We start from the raw sequence: 21,786 nt of genomic DNA, 5'->3' as shown, positions 1-21,786 counted from the left end.
ATGATTAAGAAAAATGAAACAGATTTGGGAAAGGCTCTTAATGGAGTGCTTTTTACGATGAGGAGAATGCTTTGGAAATAAAAAATGAAGGAGCACTAACACCAGAGAGGGATAGTTCTCGCCGAGAAAAATTATAATTATTTCCCACAAGGGAGGTGATATGAGAATGACCATGACGCTCACCAAACCAGTCTGGATTCAGTAAAGGGTAATGAAGGCAGAGGGCAAAAATGACACTTATATAATTGGATCAAAAGAATCAAGGGTATATTTCAACAGAAAAAACAAAAAAGCAGAATGAGCAACTGTTAGAACCATCACAAAGGGATAATATATAGGTCTGTGTCATACAAAGTTCAATAAGAAGAGGGTCTTCTAGCATGCAATCACAAAAGTTCTGAAAATTCCCCTGGAATTAACCAACCACATGCATATTTCAGATAAAAAGCCACGCATAAAGAGAAATCTGCTTTTGACTCATCTATGGCACTGCCTTTGCTCTTGGTTAAGAGCTAGAAGCATTTGCAAACTATAAAGATGCTTCAATATCCCTGCCTTCTCTTCCTCACTCTTCAATACATAAGAGACAAAAGGACTTTAAAAAGGTAGAGGCTTGCTAATAAGAAAGGCTGTCAAGGAGGGTGGAGGGAATGAAATCAGATTCTTACTCCTAAACCAAAACTCTGAAAAGAATCAAACACAAAATACATTCAGCCCCAGGGAAGGAATGGAGATGCAGATATGGAGAGTGGACTTGTGGACACTGCGGCAGGGAGAGAGTGGAATGAATGAAGAGGGTAGCATCAGTTATACACGATCAGGTATAAGATGGATGGCTGGGCCCTTTCTTCTCTGCTAGAACTATCCCTTTCTGGGAGGTTCCTGAGTAGCACAGGGAGAGTGCAGTCTGCTGCTCTGTGATGACCTGGAGGGATGGGACGGGGGTAGTGGGAGAGTCTAGGGAGGGAGGGGATGTATTTATAATTCTGGCTGATCTGCACTGCTGAATGGCAGACACCAACACAACACTGTAGAACTTAAAATATATATATATATATATGCATATATATATATATTTACATTTAAAAAAACCAGAAAAACTGGAAAAGGGTCTCAACCAACCCTTGTACTCTAGAACCACAGACTAATAGACGTGTGTGATATTGATCTATGGATGCAAGGAAGTGATGGAAGGAAAATCCAGCCAACTGGCTTCTTTCCTAACTGGCACTTCTTCGTGGATATAAAAGACAGTGAGAATTTCTCTGAGCATATCGTATTTTAAGGATGAAAGTCCTAATCAAATAGCAATTGGACTTGTCAAAGTCATCAATTCAATTTTCAAAGTGCTTCTGTGAAATAAACATGTCTGTCCTACAGGCCAATATTTGAATTCCCATAATCCTGGACAGCATATGTGGCCAGCAGTGATATTTCATTTCACAACTGAGTAAATCTGTAAAATTTGAATACGCTGGTGTCTACACCAATCTGATGCCATCAGAAATGAATGAATTACTGCCATATGGACCATCAAATTGCCTCAGATCTGTTACACTGTGAAAATCCCATTTCAAAACTCAAAACCCTACAAAACTCTTGACTAATGACTCTCCTGCTGCACACTTAGATTATGTCCAATTTTTCTCTATGGTAAAAAATGCTGAAATGCACAACTTGATAACTTTTTTCTATGCACAACTATTTCCTTAGAATGAATTATTAGAAGTAAAATGGATTGGTCAAAGTTTTATGTATTATGTAAAAATTGATAAATAATAAAACTACCCTATAGAAAGATTGTATCATTTCACAACTTCACCAGAAATATATGTATACCATGTTTCATACTATATTTTAACCTTTATTAATTTGATGCTGAAAAATGGTCTCTTGGTTTCACTTCATATTTTTTAGTTACTAGTGAAGGATGAACATATTTAATGTTATTGACATAAAATTTTTTATGTTTTGCACATTTTTCTACTGAGTATTCATTTCTCCCCCTGATAGTCTGTAGAGCACTTTCTACACTAGGGAAATTCACTATTTCTCTCTTTCATATATTCTATTTTCCTAGTTTGAACCTGACATTCATTTTATGATGTTTGATATATTGGACCACATATTAAAGTTTCAGGACACTAATATTTTCTTTATGGTTTATGCCTCTTGATACATGATAATTTTTAAAAATTTATTTTGTGTAAAATTCACATGTAACTTCAAGCTAGTTTAAAAATTAAACTGGAAATGGGTAATCATCTGCCAGGAGCAGAAGTCACAGAACAGTGGCTTCTATTTTGCCCAACTAAAATTTACTGGTTGGATGTCAATATGACAAAAGGAGGCAAAAAACACATGCTCCTTAGCAAGTGACATTCACTACTGCTATTCAGATAGACTGGGTAAATTCTGCAAGGACAAATGAATTTGAAGTTAGTATCTTTAAACCTTTTAATTTTTCACACTGTTGTGCTTCCAAGTGTCTCTGTCAAAGGGCTTTCACATTCATCACCCCTATCAATTTTCAATCTGACACTGTGAGATAAGAAAGGTAGGTATTAACTCCCCTTTTTACAGATTAGGAAACCAAGGTTCAGAAACAATATTGATTGGCCTGCGCAAGATTCTCCAACCAATAAAGCTTACTGAAACTAACAACACTGTAAAGCAATTATCCTCGAAGTAAAAAAAAAAAACTTGCCAGGTGTGAAATGCAGAAATTCTAGACTCCTGGTCTAATGGTCTTTCCACTACACTAGGAAGAGTTCTTCTGATGAGAAAGCGGGAGAAGTTGTAATTGCAAGAAACAGGGTAAAAGAGATTTAGCAAGGCATATTCTCTGGGGGGCGGTGGGGGGGTGCAGAATTCTTCTATTACCCCATTCCCATTTTCTACTTGTCTTAGAGCTAACTTTGTTAATGGAGAATCTCAGCCTTTGCCAAATTATCAAACTAATTTAATAACTGACCGTGATAAAACATTTTGCTGATACTATCTGTCTTAATCCTTCGGAAAGCAACAAGGAAATGTATAAATCTGTTAAGCCTAAAATGTATGTGATGGTGGTAATGGAACAAAGCAAAATATTACCAGGTCTAGTGTCTTTTTTCTGACACCACCGAATCTCTGATTCTCTGACACCAACTGGGTTCCAAAGATGCAATTCAGTTCTGACACGGACCACCTGGAGTTAGCATTGGACCTCACAAGACTCAGGCCCACAGGCTGCCCCTATTTCAGATGCCAGCCACAAATGAGGTGCTTAGGCTACCCCAGTTCTACCTGACCTATTAACAAATCTGGGAGTTCTGTCAAGGAATAATCAGAATAGGAAGTGAGTTAAAACTAAAAACAGATTTTAATCAGTTAACTACTGCAAAAGGGGAAAAGAAAACTCAGTATAGAACTGATTCAATTTTGAATACAAGTAGGGATTTACAGTCCATGGAACTCTCCAGGCCAGAATTCGGGAGTGGGTGGCCTTTCCCTTCTCCAGGGGATCTTCCCAATCCAGGGATCGAACCCAGGTCTCCTGCACTGCAGGCGGATTCTTTACCACCTGAGCCACAACGAAAGTTTCTGAAATGCAGTACTTGGATGCAATCTCAAAAAAGACAGAATGATCTCTGTTCATTTCCAGGGCAAACCATTCAATATCACGGTAATCCAAGCCGATGCCCCAACCAGTAACGCTGAAGAAACTGAAGTTGAATGGTTCTTTGAAGACCTACAAGATCTTTTAGAACTAATACCCAAAAAAGATGTCCTTTTCATTATAGGGGACTGGAATGCAAAAGTAGGAAGTCAAGAAACACCTGGAGTAAGAGGAAAATTTGGCCTTGGAGTACAGAATGAAGCAGGGCAAAGGCTAATAGAGTTTTGCCAAGAGAACGCACTGGTCATAGCAAACACCCTCTTCCAACAACACAAGACAAGACTCTACACATGGACATCACCAGATGGTCAACACCGAAATCAGATTGATTATATTCTTTGCAGCCAAAGATGGAGAAGCTCTATACAGTCAGCAAAAACAAGACCAGGAGCTGACTGTGGCTCAGATCATGAACTCCTTATTGCCAAATTCAGACTTAAACTGAAGAAAGTAGGGAAAACCACTAGACCATTCAGGTATGACCTAAATCAAATCCCTTATGATTATACAGTGGAAGTGAGAAATAGATTTAAGGGACTAGATCTGATAGACAGAGTGCCTGATGAACTATGGACAGAGGTTTGTGACACTGTACAGGAGACAGAGATCAAGACCATCCCCATGGAAAAGAAATGCAAAAAAGCAAAATGACTGTCTGAGGAGGCCTTATAAATAGCTGTGAAAAGAAGAGAAACAAAAAGCAAAGGAGAAAAGGAAAGATATTCCCATTTGAATGCAGAGTTCCAAAGAATAGTCAGGAGAGATAAGAAAGCCTTCCTCAGTGATCAGTGCAAAGAAACAGAGGAAAACAACAGAATGGGAAAGACTAGAGATCTCTTCAAGAAAATTAGAGATACCAAGGGAACATTCCATGCAAAGATGGGTTCGACAAAGGACAGAAATGGTATGGACCTAACAGCAGCAGAAGATATTAAGAAGAGGTGGCAAGAATACACAGAAGAGCTGTACAAAAAAGATCTTCACGACCCAGATAATCAAGATGGTGTGATCACTCACCTAGAGCCAGACATCTGGAATGTGAAGTCAAGTGGGCCTTAGAAAGCATCACTACGGACAAAGCTAGTGGAGGTGATGGAATTCCAGTTGAGCTATTTCAAATCCTGAAAGATGATGCTATGAAGGTGCTGCACTCAATATGCCAGCAAATTTGGAAACCTCAGCAGTGGCCACAGGACTGGAAAAGCTCAGTTTTCATTCCAGTCCCTAAGAAAGGCAATACCAAAGAATGCTCAAACTACCACACAATTGAACTCATCTCACACGCTAGCAAAGTAATGCTCAAAATTCTCCAAGCCAGGCTTTAGCAGTACGTGAACTGTGAACTTCCAGATGTTCAGGCTGGTTTTAGAAAAGGCAGAGGAACCAGAGATCAAACTGCCAACATCCGCTGGATCATCAAAAAAGCAAGAGAGTTTCAGAAAAACATCTACTTCTGCTTTATTGACTATGCCAAAGCCTTTGACTGTGTGGATCACAACAAACTGTGGAAAATTCTTCAAGAGATGGGAATACCAGACCACCTGACCTGCCTCTTGAGAAATCTATATGCAGGTCAGGAAGCAACAGTTAGAACTGGACATGGACAAACAGACTGCTTCCAAATAGGAAAAGGAGCATGTCAAGGCTGTATATTGTCACCCTGCTTATTTAACTTACCATGCAGAGTACATCATGAGAAACGCTGGGCTGGAAGAAGCACAAACTGGAATCAAGATGGCTGACAGAAATATCAGTAAACTCACATATGCAGATGACACCACCCTTATGACAGAAAGTGAAGAGGAACTAAAGAGCCTCTTGATGAAAGTGAAAGAGGAGAGTGGAAAAGCTGGCTTAAAGCTCAACATTCAGAAAACTAAGATCATGGCATCTCGTCGTATCACTTCATGGCAAATAGATGGGGAGACAGTGGAAACAGTGGCTGATTTTATTTTCTTGGGCTCCAAAATTACTGCAGATGGTGATTGCAGCCATGAAATAAAAAGACGCTTACTCTTTGGGATAAAAGTTATGACCAACCTAGAGAGCATGTCAAAAAGCAGAGACATTACTTTGTCAACAAAGTCCATCTAGTCAAGGCTATGGTTTTTCCAGTGGTCATGTATGGATGTGAGAGTTGGACTGTGAAGAAAGCTGAGCACCGAAGAATTGATGCTTTTGAACTGTGGTGTTGGAGAAGACTCTTGAGAGTCCCTTGGACTGCAAGGAGATCCAACCAGTCCATCCTAAAGGAGATCAGTAGTCCTGGGTGTTCATTGGAAGGACTGATGCTGAGGCTGAAACTCCAATACTTTGGCCACCTCATGTGAAGAGTTGACTCATTTGAAAAGACCCTGATGCTGGGAGGAATTGAGGGCAGGAGGAGAAGGGGACGACAGAGAATGAAATGGTTGGATGGCATCACTGACTCGATGGACGTGAGTTTGGGTAAACTCTGGGAGTTGGTGATGGACAGGGAGGCCTGGCATGCTGTGACTCATGGGGTCACAAAGAGTTTGACATGACTGAGTGCCTGAACTGAACTGAACTTAGGTATTTACAGCCAAGGAGCAAGGTAGGGATCAGTGGAAGAAACACCAGGCAGAAGTGGGGATTTGGGCTAACCCAACCTAATAGGATTCTTCCTGAAACAAAGGCCAAGGTTATCAAATATCACCCGGGGAATAGTAGTAGATGAGGAATTTTATCAGACATTGAAGGTGACTAGATGTCAAGGATAAAGATTCTAGTTAAACCGACTTAGAATTATTGCTACAACTGGATTCTTAAGGGCAAGGCCAAAGGATGAAACACAGTAGAAAAAATGGCTCCAAAGAGCCTGCCTAGAGTTTGTTTAGTTAAGGAGAAAGTCCTTGTCAGTTCCAGTGACTCAGTTTCTAAGATTTATGAGAATGACTTACAGAACTCAGAAAGGTGCTTTAGTTACTATTACCAGTTTATTATAAAGTATACAACTCAGAAACAGCCACATGGAAGAGATGTATAGGGCAAGGTGTGAGGGAAGATATTTACCAATGAAGTACTATTTTGCTAGTTAAGAATTATGTCATAAGGCAGATGAATGGATAAAGAACTTGTGGTACATATATACAGTGGAATATTACTTGGCCATAAACAGAATAAATTTGAGTCAGTTGTAGGTGAATGAATCTAGAGCCTATTATTCAGAGTGAAGGAAATAAAAGAAAAACAAATATCGTGTATTAAAGAATATATATGGAATCGAGAAAAAAAATGGTACTGAAGAACCTATTTGCAGGGCAAGGATAGAGACGGGGACGTAAAGAATAGACCTGTGGACCCAGTGGGGAGAGGAGAGGGTGTGATCATTGAGAGAGTGGCACTGAAACACGTACGTTACCATATGTAAAACAGATAGCTAATGGGAAGTTGCCATATAACACAGGGAGCTCAACTGGTGTTCTGTGACAACCGAGATGGGCTGGGGTGGGAGGGGGTTCACACGGGAGGAGACATGCGTATCCTTAGGGCTGACTCACACTGTTGTATGGCAGAAACCAAGACAACAGTGTGAAGCAATTATCTTCCAACTAAAAAAATAAAGAAAAGAATTACATCATAGGAGACTTCTCTGGTGGTCCAGGGGCTCAGATGCCATGCTCCCAATGCCCTGGGGAGCCCAGGTTTGATCCCCAGTCAGGGAACTAGATCCCACATGCTGCAACTAAGTCCTAGTATAGCCAGATAAACAATTTTTAAAAAGAATTATATCATCGTTAATAAATACCTAGCTATATTACTAACATAAAGGAAATATTACTATAGTACCTAAAGGGAAACACATGAGACAGTAGTCACTACTCTGTGGGAAAATATGCATATTTAAGGTTGAAAATTATGTATGTGTTCAATTTACTAATTCAATTTCTCTAAAGCTGCCAGGAACACATTTTTAAAACCTCATAGATAAGATTTTTTTGGAATTGTGATATTTACCCCTCTAACTTAAATTTAAATATACCTACACTCAGCCCCAAGAGAAAGCCATGTATCTTTCACAAGTATTTTTAAGTAAACATCCAGTTCAACAGTCTAATGATACCTTTTGTTCCACCTTCAAAAACTGGGCCAGTTCTTCTACAGTTAGATGATCTTTCTTGTCACTGTAGCTCAAAAGCAACAGATAGAGGTCCCGTCTCAAAGACATCATTTTGTAAAACACACAGAATTCTTCAAAAGTCAGAGTTCCCTGATTCTCATCTGTATCAGCTTCCTGAAAGAGGCACAGAAAAAATAAAGCAGTAAGAGTTTGAAATAGGAAATTTAGGAGCGGGAAATAATATTTACAATAAAAAGCTAATATCCATTTTGCAAATGGTAAACATGATTTTCAAGAATACATGGATCAATTTAAAAATTGACTATACATTAGACCACAATAATGTTTCAAATTATAAAGAATCAACTTTATAAAAACTAATTTCTCTGACCACAGTAAATTTATAAAGCAACAAAGAAAACTTAAAAAACTTTGTCTGGAAACAACCCATTTCTGAATAGGAAATTAAACAGAAGCAAACACATGTACCACATATTAAAACTTGTGTGATGACATTAAAGCAGTAGTTAGAGGGGAACTTGAAGTTTTCAGCTTATTAGAAGGCAAGGTACATTAAAATCAGATGAGGTAACAATTCAACTCCAAAAGCTATTAAAAAGTTAAGCTAAGGAAAATAGAAGGAAATAAATTATAAACAAAAGAAGAAAGCTAAGTGAAACAGAAAATGAGAAGATACAACATCAAAGGTGAGCAATTAAGCCAAAAGCTGGTCTTTTGACAAAGCTAATGAAAGAAATCTTGGAGAAGATTAATCATAAGCAAAAGAGAAAATACATTCAATATATGATGAAAATACTAGTCTCTGATCAGCTTCTAAACTGTGATTCAATCAAATGTAATTTTTACCTATAAAAGAATCTCTTAATTCTACATAGATAGCTTATTGCTCTTATAGCCAGCAGCATCATTGGTTCCTCCCTGCCTGAAAAATCCATTTGCACTTATCTCTAGTTGAAATTATTTGCTCCTAGTAATTATTGAGCAAGGATCTTTTACCACATACCTGCCTGCTGACTGGCTGAATTTGTCATAAAACCATAAAACTGCTGGGAGCATATAATAAATAACCAATCCATTTACATGATCTCTATTTTAAGTGAACACAGTTGTAAAACCAAACAAAAACTGACAGGGGATGAATGCCATTTTGAAATATGTAGATTTTGTGACATATAGTCAGCTGGTATGTGGTTTTAAACATAGCTTTGAAAGTCAAAGTGTGTATAAAAATATATCTCTTTAAACTCTGCTAACTTTGTGTCAACTATAAACAAACATTGAGACCCATATTTACATCACACAGAGTTTCTTTTTGAGGCTGATTGCTGTTTCCTTCTGTCATTTTAAAAGCAGTGATAGACTGATCTACAGAATACCAACAATTTTGGTGTTTGACGCTCTTGGCTTGTAGTCTTTGCATCCTAAGAAAGTAGGTCTAATGTTCATATTTCTGTAGTTTTTTTCAAAATATATAACCCTGGATAGAGAGATGATACATTTTTCAAGATTTCCTTGAAAATGCCTAAACCATTAAGAACAGTACCACTCTGAGGTTTTAAGCAATAGCCTCAAAGACTTAAAAAGAAGCTATCCATACCCTAACAGATTACTTTTTAAAAATCAGTTGAATCTTGCACTGCAACAAGAAGGCAAAGAAAATTCCAGGAAGGATTTAATGTGTTTACCAGTAATTCAGTAAAACAAAAGAAAGAAAAAAAGAAAAGAGTATGCTCCTTAAAATAATACTAAGATCCTTGTTCCCACTACTTGTTTCCATTACTCAGATCTCTGAGCTACATGCAAAATCCATGGTAGAAATAATCTACATTTATACTAGAAACTCAGCTACTTCTCCAGTCACTCCTTGCTTAAGAAGTCTTTCAATCTTTAAATTCAAAGTCACAAAAAGAGACCTTAATGCTTTCTTAAAACATCTCCAAAGTACAAGGGAATCTTCCTACACTGTAGGTGGGAATGTAAATAGGTGCAGCTGCTATGGAGAGCAGTATTCAAGGTTCCTTAAAAAATTAAAAATTGAGCTACCACATGACTTTGCAATCCCCCTCCTGGGCATATATCCAGAGAAAAACATGATCCAAAAGGATACATGCACCCCAATGTTCATTGCAGCACTGTTTAAAATAGCTAAGACATGGAAGCAACCTGAATATCCATCAACAGAGGACTGAGTAAAGAAGATGTGGTACATATAAACAATGGAATATTACTCGGCCATTAAAAAGAATGAAATAATGCCATTTGCAGTAGCATGGCATATAGAGAGTCTCATATTGAGTGAAGTCAGACAGAGAAGGAAAAATATCATACAATGCCCTTTATATGTGGAATCTAAAAAGAAATGATACAAATGAACTTACAAAACAAAGAGAATCACAGATTTAGAAAATGAACTTACGGTTGCTGGGGGGAAGGGGTTGTTAGGGACTTTGGAAAAGTCATGTACACACTGCTATATTTGTAATGGATAACAAACAAGAACCTACTTCATAGCACATGGAACTCTGGTCAATATTACATGCTGCTTGGAAGGGAGGAGGGTTTGGGGAAAAGTGGATATATGTATATGTATGGCTGAGCCCCTTCACTCTTCACCTGAAACTGCCACAATATTGTTAATTGGCTATACCCCAATACAAAAAATAAGAATTTTAAAGTTGGGGGAAAAACAACTTCTCCAAAGTATTAACTTTGAACTCACAAGACTTTTGACATAAACATTTCGTGGTTTATCCTCAAAATACTTGTGCATTAGAGACAAAAGGTAACTGAAGAGGATTAAAACTACAGAAGGAAAAATAGGTCAAAATTTTATGTTACTTCTCTTACTTCCAAAAAGTACTCCCCAGATCATTATTTTTGCAGGTATAGACATTGCCCCTCTCTAAAAGTGTGCTCTCTCTGATTTAATCAGGGCTCTCTCTCCAGTACTTACTGATGAGCATCTATGAAAAGGAACAGACGGGAGATGGGGCTCACAATAGGACAAAAGTTAAGTGTCACAGGGAGTGCCAGGAACATGGCGAACCTTTCCATGTAGTTTACAGACAGTTTACTCTGTGACAACTCAGTTCGCCTCCAAAGTCCCTCTCTCCATCTCTAGTTCCTTTTATAGTGCGTCTCATTCCTTTCTTTTCTTTCCTTTCTCTTCAGCGCAGTGGGACCAAGTTCCCACAGCGCAAACTATCTCCAGCTTCCAAGGACAGGACCACAGGATGTGACAGTGTAAGAAAGAGGTCACGGATCAAAGCCAGCCTCCATCTTCCATTCACTGTTGCACCTCACCCCTCATGCTGTTTCCGCCCTTGCCACCTCTGATAACATGAGGTCAGAAAACAAAGGGGGCAAAACGCATTAACCATAAAACACAACCCTCTGACTTAATTTTACACATAAAAAATATGAACTACCTACTCACTTAGCAAATTACTACAACACATGGATTATGTCTATGACTTATTTTCAAATAAAAGCCTTTCCAAAATTAATGTTCTAGTAATCACTAATAATTGAACACTGTCTTTGCACCAATCTTAACTTAATAGAACTCACTTCAGCATCTTAGACAGAAGGCTGAGTACAATCCCTGGGGGACACAGGATAAATTTGGGTCTAAGAATTTTCCTCCAGGACTTTCAAGCGGGGAAAGAACATCTCATCTAATACCAACAAGCAGTGGAGTGAACTTCTGGAGAGCTCCCTAAATGGCAGGAGTGATACAGCACTTCTAAATCTTATGGATTCTAAAATCCTCAACTCCCCTGAGACAAAACAAAGGGCTCTTGCGGAGTTCCACAAGTGCTATTTTTTCACACTATTTAGTCTTTATTCTGACCGTGAGGTTGATAGATGAGATCTTATCCTCTCCAAGGGACTTCATCCCATTTACCCCATTATTTAACTGTCAGGTAAAGTGCTTATGGCAACCCACTCCAGGATTCTTGCCTGGAGAATCCCATGGATGGAGAAGCCTGGTGGGCTACTGTCCACGGGGTCGCAAAGAGTCGGACACGAATGAGCGACTTAACTAACTAAAGTGCTTATAATCACTCTGAAAACGGCAACAACAACATATTTTAGGAAGTGAAATTGTGGATGCATGTTAAGTTTGGGAAGTTTTCTTTGATGAAATAAAATGCCTCTGTCTTCAAAGAAAAACAAAATGATAGACAGCAGGTAAATATTAGCTTCCAGCAAGACAAAATAGCCTTTTGAAATATCTCAGTATACCATTACCCTCCAAAGTGTATTTTATGTAAGGTCAATCCCATTGTGAAAACATACCTGAAACATTTGTCTGACTTTTCTTCGGGGCAGATTGACATTTAGTTTGTGCATCAACTGGTGTATCTCTTCAATGTTCAATAATCCATCGCCATTTTTATCAGCTTCCTCAAAGGTCTGCTTCACCCACTTGCAGAAAAGTCAAGGAAACACTTGCCACTTACACTGTCATCAAAATAAAAACTACTTTCACAGAATATGCACAAGGACATTGATCATTAACAACAAACTTGGGAAGAAATTCTTTTGAGGAGACCCCACAGTCCACAGGCTCTTGGTGAGTTACTGATAGTGACAATAACAATAAGAATGGCGAGAGGAGGATACATGGAGGTGATTCCCTTCACTGGGAAACGAGGGTCAAATCGTATCACCCAGGACGCTTATTTATTGGGTTGGCCAAAAAAGTCTGGTCAGGTTTTCTGTAACATCTTATGGAAAAATCCAAATGAACTTTTTGGTCAACCCTATATCTCTAAGGAGAAGTGCCAGCAAGATGGTAGGAGGGGGCAAAACCCCAGTTAGAATCAAACCCCATACCCAGCAGAGACGCTTAGAGGTCTCAAGCAAACCTCATGCAACCAGGACCCAGAGACCCCGCAGAGAATGAGACAGAGCTGTGTTTGAGCATCTCCTGTGCAGGAATGAGTCAGCAGTGGGCTGCCACAGGGATGGGGCTCTGGGTGCAGCAGACCTGGGTATGGCATAAGCCCTCTTGGAGGAGGTCGCCATTAACCCCACCATGGAGCTGCCAGAACTTACACAGGACTGGGGAAACAGACTCTTGGAGGCACAAACAGAACCTTGTGCACCAGGACCCAGGAGAGAGGGGCAGTGACCCCACAAGGGACTGCCAGACTTGCCCGTGAGAGTCCAGGAGTCTCCAGTGGAGGCGTGGGTCGGTGGTGGCCCGCTGCAGGGCTGGGGCCCTGAGTGCAGCAGTGCAAGCAAGGGACCTTTAGAAGGAGGTCACCATTATCTTCATTACCCTCACCATAGTTTGACCTCAGGTCAAATAACAGGGAGGGAACACAGCCCCACCCATCAACAGAAACTTGGATTAAAGATTTACTGAGCATGGCCCAGCCCATCAGAACAAGACCCAGTTTCACCCTCAGTCAGTATCTTCCATCAGGAAACTTCCATAAGCCTCTTATCCTTCTCCATCAGAGGGCAGACAGAATGAAAACCACAATCACCTTCTCCATGTATGGATGTGAGACTTGTACTATAAATAAAGCTGAGTGCCTAAGAATTGATGCTTTTGAACTGTGGTGTTGGAGAAGACTCTTGAGAGTCCCTTGGACAGCAAGGAGATCCAACCAGTCCATCCTAAAGGAAATCAGTCCTGAATATTCACTGGAAGGACTGATGCTGAAGCTCCAATACTTCGGTCACCTGATGTGAAGAAATGACTCATTGGAAAAGACCCTGACACTGGGAAAGACTGAGGGCAAAAGGAGAAAGGGGTGACAAAGGATGAGATGGTTGGATGGCATCACTGACTCAATGGACATGAGTTTGAGCAACTCAAGGAGATAGTGAAGGACAGGGAAGCCTGGTGTGCTGCAGTTTATGGGGTTGCAAAAAGACATGAATTAGCTATTGAACAACAACATAAAAAAAAAAAAAACTTAAAAAAATGGTCCGCATCAAGAAATCTTTTAAAAAAAGAAGAAAGAAAGAAAAGAAAACCAAACTCAAGGTTACAGTTACTTGAGCGTGTTGCAGACCTGTGCTTCAGAGGGGAAAGTTGTTTCCACCTGGAGCACTTGTAAATGTTGGATTGGCCTCTGATGGACAGAATTGTCAATTTTTTAATGAAGCATGACTTGTGTTGAACAAGACAAACTGGGTCAAGCATTTGAAGATGCTTTTGAAGTACTGAGGCAGCATTCAACTGGAGACTTTCAGTACCCCCCAGTGCCACCCTGCATGTGGGATCTTAGTCCCCAACCGGAGACTGAATGCACCCCCTGCATTGGAACCCGGCAGTCCCAACCACTGGACTGACTGCAAGGGAAGTTTACTTCCTCTTTTTTTCCCTCTGATGGCTTGGAAATTTGAAACATTACATCCTAGACATTCAGTAATAAGCAACCCCATTGATTTTTTTATCCATCTATTTAAGCACTCTCATTCATGACCTTTGATTTACTTATCCTTCTTGTTTATACTTGTTTTATCTTCATTTATCAAATATACCTTTATGTGTCTTCAAAAAAAAAAGAAAACCAAACTCAGCTTCAAAATTCAAAGGATAATGAAGAGAAAATGAATGAAGGTGGAAGTAGGTCAAAGGAAGAGGTCAATGAAAAATATTCATCAAGCAGGTGACTTCAGACAGAAAGATTTTCATTTAACTCAAAATATTAACTGACCTCTTAGTAGTAACTCAGAACATTTATATTTTTAGGTAATTCAAATTATGATTATAGGAGATCATGCCTTAGAAAGAAAATAAAATATGATAGTCTTATTTCTCCTAAAGTTAATCAGAAGTGATTTTCAACTGTAAATATCTATTTCACATCTTGTTCCCTTCATAACATTTGAAAATAACCAGCCCAGTTCTTTCAAATTCAATTGTTCCTCATAGAGTTCAGGTAGGACCTCATTATATATGATACCTGGAAGTTAAAGGGTGACCCAGGACCCAGGGGGAGAAATAACTGAAGAATCAAGAGTAAAACACTTGGACCAATTACTAGTTAGAACCTGATCTCGTCGTTTCTGTTTTCTGGGCATACAGTGCCCATTGCGTGAGCTTTATTTCTTTTGACCATGAACACTGCTCTGTGCCCCATAAAATATTTGGTCGGAATTCAAAGAAATGATTAAATGAGTCCAAGGACAGCTGTTATTTTCATCCTTCGATGCTAAACTTCTTTACCAAAGCCCCTTAAAGACTTCTCCAGAGAAGCAGCAGGACAAACAAACCCTAAGCACGAATATTCTGCAGAAACAAACCCTAGTGGATGAGTCTGTGTCTGTAAGGCCTTCAGTGTCAACACACGAGCTGGCCTGGACTGTTGGTTTAAGGGATCTAGGGTTGGTAAGACAGAAACAGAAGTAGACTCAGACAAGTAACACACACTGGTTCTGACTTCATTCTGACCTGGCCCTATGACAGGGGGTCACTTATATTACCTCCTGGGGTTTCCATTTCTTCATCTATAATGTCAGTGAGCACAACTAGATGACCTTGAAGCCCCTTCCAACTCTAAGATTCTATGAAAGAAACACCATTCTCTCAGTAACAGTATACAAATGTATAAGATACAACTGCAGGTAAATGTATTTTGATACACCAAAGTTGTCCTTCATAATTAACACATGAGTGCCCAAGAAATCCCTGAATTAATGATTCATAGCCAATACATGATAAATTTAAGAAAAGAAATAACAATTTTACAAAGAAAAACCAGGAGAGTAAAAACTGAATGAAAAGTTCTGGCCTAGTATCTTTTAATCAAAAAACTTCAGGAGAATGTAAAGCATTGAACAGTATTATTTAGTTCAGGGGAAGGTAAACAGGCCCCTGAAGAGGGCCTCATAGTATATATTTTAGGTTTTGCAGGCTATTTGGCCTCAGCTGCAACTACCCAACTCTGCTACCACAGGCAATACATAAATGAATTGGCATGGTTGTGTTTCAATAAAATTTAAGGATGCTGACCTCTGAATTTCATAAAATTTCATGTGTCAAAAAATTTTATTCTTCTTTTGATTTTTTTTTTTCAGCCATAGAAAACCCATTCTTAGCTCAGGAGGCCATGTTACAGGGAGGGCCAGATTTGCCCTACAAGCAGAACTCCAAATTTATAGGGAAGGCATAAGGCTTCAGTTGACAACATCCATAAAGGACTACCTGGAGTCTTCTAGAGGTAATAATTTCCCTAGTAGCATTAGGAGGTAAGGTGGAGAAATCACAGAGGAGAAGATCTGATGGAGGAATATGGTGAGGCTAAGTGCCTAAGCAGCAGCACCTTTGTATGCTGTGGACACTGTATTTTTAGATGTTGATCTATCTGTGTAGGAAAAGCAAAAAGTCCGCCAATCCTTATCCCTCTCTAGCAATAACAGCAGCAGCTAGTATTTATTTATAAAATGCTTAATGTGAGCCAGAGAGCATTCAAAGCACTTTGTGTAGAACCAACTCATTTGATGGTCACGCAGTGAGACAGGGTGGGCACCATCATTATCATCATCACCATGTTCAAGGCTCTGAAGCAAAAGAGTTTAAGTAACTCCTCCAGATACACAGTGCATGGCAGCCTTGGAGCTGGACCCCAGACAGGGCAGCACCAGTCTCAGCCATTGACCACAACACTGTGCTGCTTCTGATAGACAGAGGTACCATATCTACCTCCATTCAACATGGCCATACTGCAGAAATAACCTGAATTTCACTTTACACTGGATGGATTTTATCCATGCAATCAGTTAAGACTCATTATTCCCATTATTCATTCACGGTTGAAATTTTTAGGTCTAATTGAAATGTAATAATAATGAACTTCTCAGCTCTGTTCTCCCCAATTAATGTAATTAAATGTACATCTAATCAGGGATGTCATTCTGATAGTAAGACAGTATCTAAATCCCTATCAAATTCTGGCAAATCTCTATGAGAATGGTTCTCTGACTCAACATAAATTTATCTATTTTTGACACCAGCTTCCTCTTCATTATTCATTAATTTCCTGTTTCTTTTTCTTTCCATACTGATACAAACAGCAACTGCTCTATATTTCTTATAAAATAGTTCCTCTGTGTGATTCTAGGGTACACTCACTTTCCAGATAGCATATTTTCAAAATATGCAATTCTTCAGCTGTCAATTAACTCAAATATGAAAACTTTCTACTGCTAGTAAACATGAACAAACAAATCAGGTTCAAAAAACTACTCATCTAAAGTAGTATAAATTTAAACTAGAGTATTATAACTTTAGAATATTAAATGTAATCCTCAAGATAACCACAAAAAAGACAGCTATAGAATTTACATAAAAGGAAACAACGAAGGAATTTATTTTGCAACCAAAAAAGAAAAAAAAAAAAACCCACATAAAAAGAAGATGGTCTCTTATTATTCTTATTATTCAAGAAATAAGAGATCAGAAAAAGACATAAGGCATAAAGAAAACAAATAGCAAAATATATTAATCCTTATCAATAATTATTTCCATGTAAATCAATTAAACTCCCCAAAAGACAGACTGACAGGATAGATTAAAACTCCTGACCGAACTATATGCTCTCTACAGGAAACTCACTTGAGATCCAAAGACACAAACAGGTTGAAAATGAAAGGATGAGAAAAGATATTCGATGCAAATCATAACCAAAAGAGAGCAGGGGTGGCTATACTAACATCAAACAATAGACTTAAAATTAAAACAGGCTGTAAGAGACTGTTATTATGTATTAATAGAAGTCTCAATACAACAAGAAGATATAACAACTATAAACATGCGTGTATCTAACGACAGACCATCAAAATGTAAAGCAAAAACTGAGAAAACTGAAGAGACAAAGAGTTTTACAGTTATACCTGGAGACTGCACTCACAATAACAGATAGAACAACCAGACAGACCTAAGGAAATGAATTTAAACAACACAGTAAATCAACTAGATCTAACAGACATATACGACACTTTATCCATAGTAATAGCATACACATTCTTCTCAAGGGTATATGGGACAGTTTCAGGACAGATTGCATTTTAGGCCACCAATGAAGTCTCAATAGATTTAAAATGATAGCAGAAAGAAGAAAATAAGAAAGACAAGAACAGATACAAAGTGGGAAAACAACTGAGAAAAAAAATCAGTGAAATCAAGAGTATTTTGTTTCAAAAAGATTAATAAAAATCAACAAACCTTTAGTTAGACAAAGAGAAAAAAAAAAGACCCAGGGTACTAAAATCAGAAATGAAAGTGGGGACATTATTACTGATTCTACAGAAACATAAAGGACTATAAGACACCACTATAAGCAATTGTACACCAAAAAATTGGATAACCTAGATGAAATGGACAAATCCCTAGAAATATAAAAACTACCAAGACTAAATCACAAAGAAATAGAAAAATCTGAATAAATCTTTAACTAGTAAGGAGACGGAATCAGTAGTCAAAAATCTCTCAACAAAGAAAATCTCTAGACTTGATGGTTTCTCTGGTCAATTCTACCACATATTTAAAGAACGACAAACAACAAATTGTCAAATTTTTCCCCAAAAATTAAAGTGGAGGAAACACTTTCTACCTCATTTTATGAGGACAGCATTACCCTGATACCAAAGGCAGGGAAAGACACTATAAGAAAACTACAGATCATTATCTCTTATTTACACTGGTGGAAAAACCCTCAACAAAATACAATTGACCCTTGAACACCATGGGTGGGAACTATGTGGGTTTACTTATATGTGGATTTTTTTTTCAATAAATAAGTACCACAGTACTACATGCACTGCAGCTGATTGAATCCACAGATACAGAACCTCAATACAGAGGGCCAACTATAAAGTTATACTCCGATTGTCAGCTGCTCAAGAGGTCTGCACCCCAACTCCTACATTGTTCAAGGGTCAGCTATACTAGCAAATATAATTCAGCAGCATATTAATAGGATTATATACCATGACCAAGTGGGATTTATTCCTGAATACAAGGATGATTCAAGACATGAGAATTGATCAATGTTATATGCTACATCAACATAATGAAGAGAAAAACCACAATCATCTCAACTGATGCAGAAAAAGCATTTGACAAAATTCAACACCCTTTCATGATAAAAACACTCAACAAAATAGGAATAGAAGAAACCTATTCAAACATAATAAAAGTGACATGTGAAAAAAACACAGCAAATATTATACTCAATAGTTAGAGACTGAAAGCTTTCCTTCTAAGATTAGGAACAAGACAAGAATGCCTGTCTTCACCACTTCTACTCAACAAAGTACTGGAAGTTCTAGCCAGAGCAACTAGGCAAGAAAAATAAATAAAAGGCATCCAAATCAGAAGGGAAGAAGTAAAATTATGTGTTTACAGATGATGCAATCTTACATGTAGAAAACCTTAAAGACTTGTAGAAGAGTAAAGCAAGACCTCCCTTCTTACTAAATTTGTTTTGCTTTGAAAAAGTTACTTTCCATAAAAATGTTTATATGTAATAGTTTATTATAATTTTTAATGAGCTCTTCTTTTAATTCTCAGATTTAATTTCTAATATGATGACTATAAGTAGATGGAGCCCACATAAAAACTCTTTGGAGTCTTCAGGTTCTAAAAATACAAAAAGGGTCCTGAAATCAAAGTCCAATTATGTTAATTCCTCTTGTCAAAGGAATTGGTTGTCAGAGTTGGTTTAGAAATGGACCCACAATAGCATTTCTGGCCAATGATGAGAGGTAATCTTCTGTGAAACTCCTGGGAAGTTCTTTACTCCTTAAAAAAAAAAAAAAAGGAGGGGGAGGTTTACTGGGAAGTTCTTTACTCCTTAAAAAAAAAAAAAAAGGAGGGGGAGGTTTATGAGAAGAAACTCTGCTCCCTCTGGGCAGGGTTTCTGTGTTTGGAGCTGTTGCAGTTCTCTTTGCCCAAAGGGTAGCCAGTTAATGGACCAAGCCAAAAAGGTGAGAATGGCAGAACCTAGATCTCTTCTAATGACATTAACGAGCCACTGAATTAACTCTACCTCAGGTCTCTTGTTCATGAGAAAATGAATATTCTTTATTGTCTGAGGCACTGTTAGTATGGTTCTGTGGCTTGCACCAGAAAGCACTCATTATTTGGTGTTTTATCAAATGTAATGGAGTTAAGAACCAAACTAACAGAAAAAAGCATACAAAGTTAATTGTTATGTTTATGTTTTGTTCACTTATGAATCCCAATTGGATTTACCTGCATGCTGTGAATATTGGTGAAAACATCATGGCTCATCAGCTTAGACCTTTGCACTGTCAACATCCTTTCATGGGTTGAATATTTCCACCCTGCTTCAACAGTACCCTGGGTGAGGATTATAACTCAAGCAGCACAAATTTACCACTACTCTGGAAAAAAATTAGGGTGCACATTCCAATGACAGCAAGAAAGTAGTATAATTCCTACAGGGGGAGGGGGAAACACGTATTTTAAGACCATTCAAAATGTGAAGAAGGGAGCCAAAGCATTCAATGAGTCTAACACCCTCACCTGCCAGATAAGGAAGCTGAGGCCAGAAAGGCCATGCACGTCACGGGTCCAGGAGTCCCAGCAGAAGAGGTGCCTGCAGACGAAGCACATTAATCATTTATCCTGTCGGCGCTGCAGGACCAAAGAATGGGTTTAATCAAGAATGAGAATCAGAATTTTAATCAAGAAACTCCAGTTTCTTGAACAATTTAGACAGGGTAAATATAAATAAGCAAAAAATAACTTCCCCTTGAGGATCAGTCAGTTCAGATTCCAAACTGTAAATTAAGACGAGAGAAAAAGCAGGAAAGAGCTTAACAGCTGGTATATAATTGGAACTCAGAAAAGGGTTTTGTAGTATGTATGTGCTCGGTTGCTCAGTCGGGACTGACTTTCTATGACCCCATGCACTGTAGCCACCAGGCTTCTCTATCCATGGAATTTTCCAGCCAAGAACACTGGAGCGGGTCTCCATTTCCTTCTCCAGGGGACTTACCTGACCCAGGGATCGAACCTGCGTCTCCTGTGTCTCCGGCATTGGCCGGTGGATTTTTTACCACTGCACCACCTAGGAAGTGTGTGATAAAATTTATGGATTTGAAAACGAAAAAAAAAGGTGTTTGTTAAACTAGACTGATTCTATAACAAAGTGGGATTTCCTCTAACTCAAATAAGCATTTTGCTCGTCATTTCATCTCTCTTAGGAAACTTTACACTGAATTTGGAGACCTAGCAGATTATAAAGCTAAATCTAGTCTCCTCCAAAAAAGTCTGCTCCTGAGTTCACGTAAGCTTAAGTTTCTACATGTTCTACACATTCGTTTACTTGGGGTGGGGGTGTGGGAGGGGCAGAAAGGTGCTACGGGTAAAGAAAAAGACAGCAAGGAAAGTGGGTTTAAGCCTCAAAATTACGGGGAAAAGTATAGTCTAATCCACATACAGACACACAGACACATACAGAGTGCAGAATCAAAGTTCTGGGGAGGATATTGGTCGTGGGTCCTCTGCCTTTTGGCAAGGGAATCTTCATCACTGATGCCAGCCATGAGGTACTTGAGGCCTGTGATCCAGGTGCGGGCCTCCTCGGGGTTGGAGGTGATGAGGTCCAGGGACTCCATGTGGTTGCCATGGTAGATGGTGAAGCAGCAGCTGGGGTCAAAGTTCCCCTCAGCCTGTCTGTGGAATATCTCGGACTGCCGGCCCTCGGTGACTTTGTAAATGGAGTCAATAAGTACTGTGAGGAAAGGGAGGAGAGTGCACGGTTACCTGCCAGGTGAAGATACGTGTGCAGATTAAGAAAAGTAAAATCATCTTAAGATTTAAAAATAAAACTGTCTGTGAATTGTCCAGACAATTGAAAAGCCCAGATGTGCAACACAAGCTTTATCATTTCCTGCTAGCAACCTTCTCCAGATACTGCGTTACCCTCCCAGGCACTGGGTCAGGAAGCGCTAAAATTTGTGATAGGAAGACAGACAAGCCCAGCAGGGCAAGAAGACTGGTAGGAAAGGGGAATGTGAATATATC

General features: G+C 38.8%; 1 protein-coding gene across 1 annotated transcript in view; it reads right to left on the bottom strand.

Annotated features, from left to right (window-relative positions):
• PLCH1 (phospholipase C eta 1) overlaps positions 1-21,786 on the bottom strand; it is a 228,752-nt gene that overhangs the window by 76,764 nt on the left and 130,202 nt on the right. Inside the window, exons 4-6 of the mRNA XM_065942637.1 lie at positions 21,251-21,493; positions 12,066-12,196; positions 7,746-7,916 (exon numbers count right to left, since the gene is read on the bottom strand). Of these exons, the coding sequence (XP_065798709.1) occupies positions 7,746-7,916; positions 12,066-12,196; positions 21,251-21,493 (545 nt within the window). The remainder of the gene's footprint in view (positions 1-7,745; positions 7,917-12,065; positions 12,197-21,250; positions 21,494-21,786) is intronic.

This window comes from Muntiacus reevesi, chromosome 8 (genome assembly GCF_963930625.1).
Source record: "Muntiacus reevesi chromosome 8, mMunRee1.1, whole genome shotgun sequence".
Lineage (NCBI taxonomy): Eukaryota > Metazoa > Chordata > Mammalia > Artiodactyla > Cervidae > Muntiacus > Muntiacus reevesi.
Note: the sequence above shows the minus strand (reverse complement) of the source record. Positions and strands in the feature narration are given on the sequence as shown.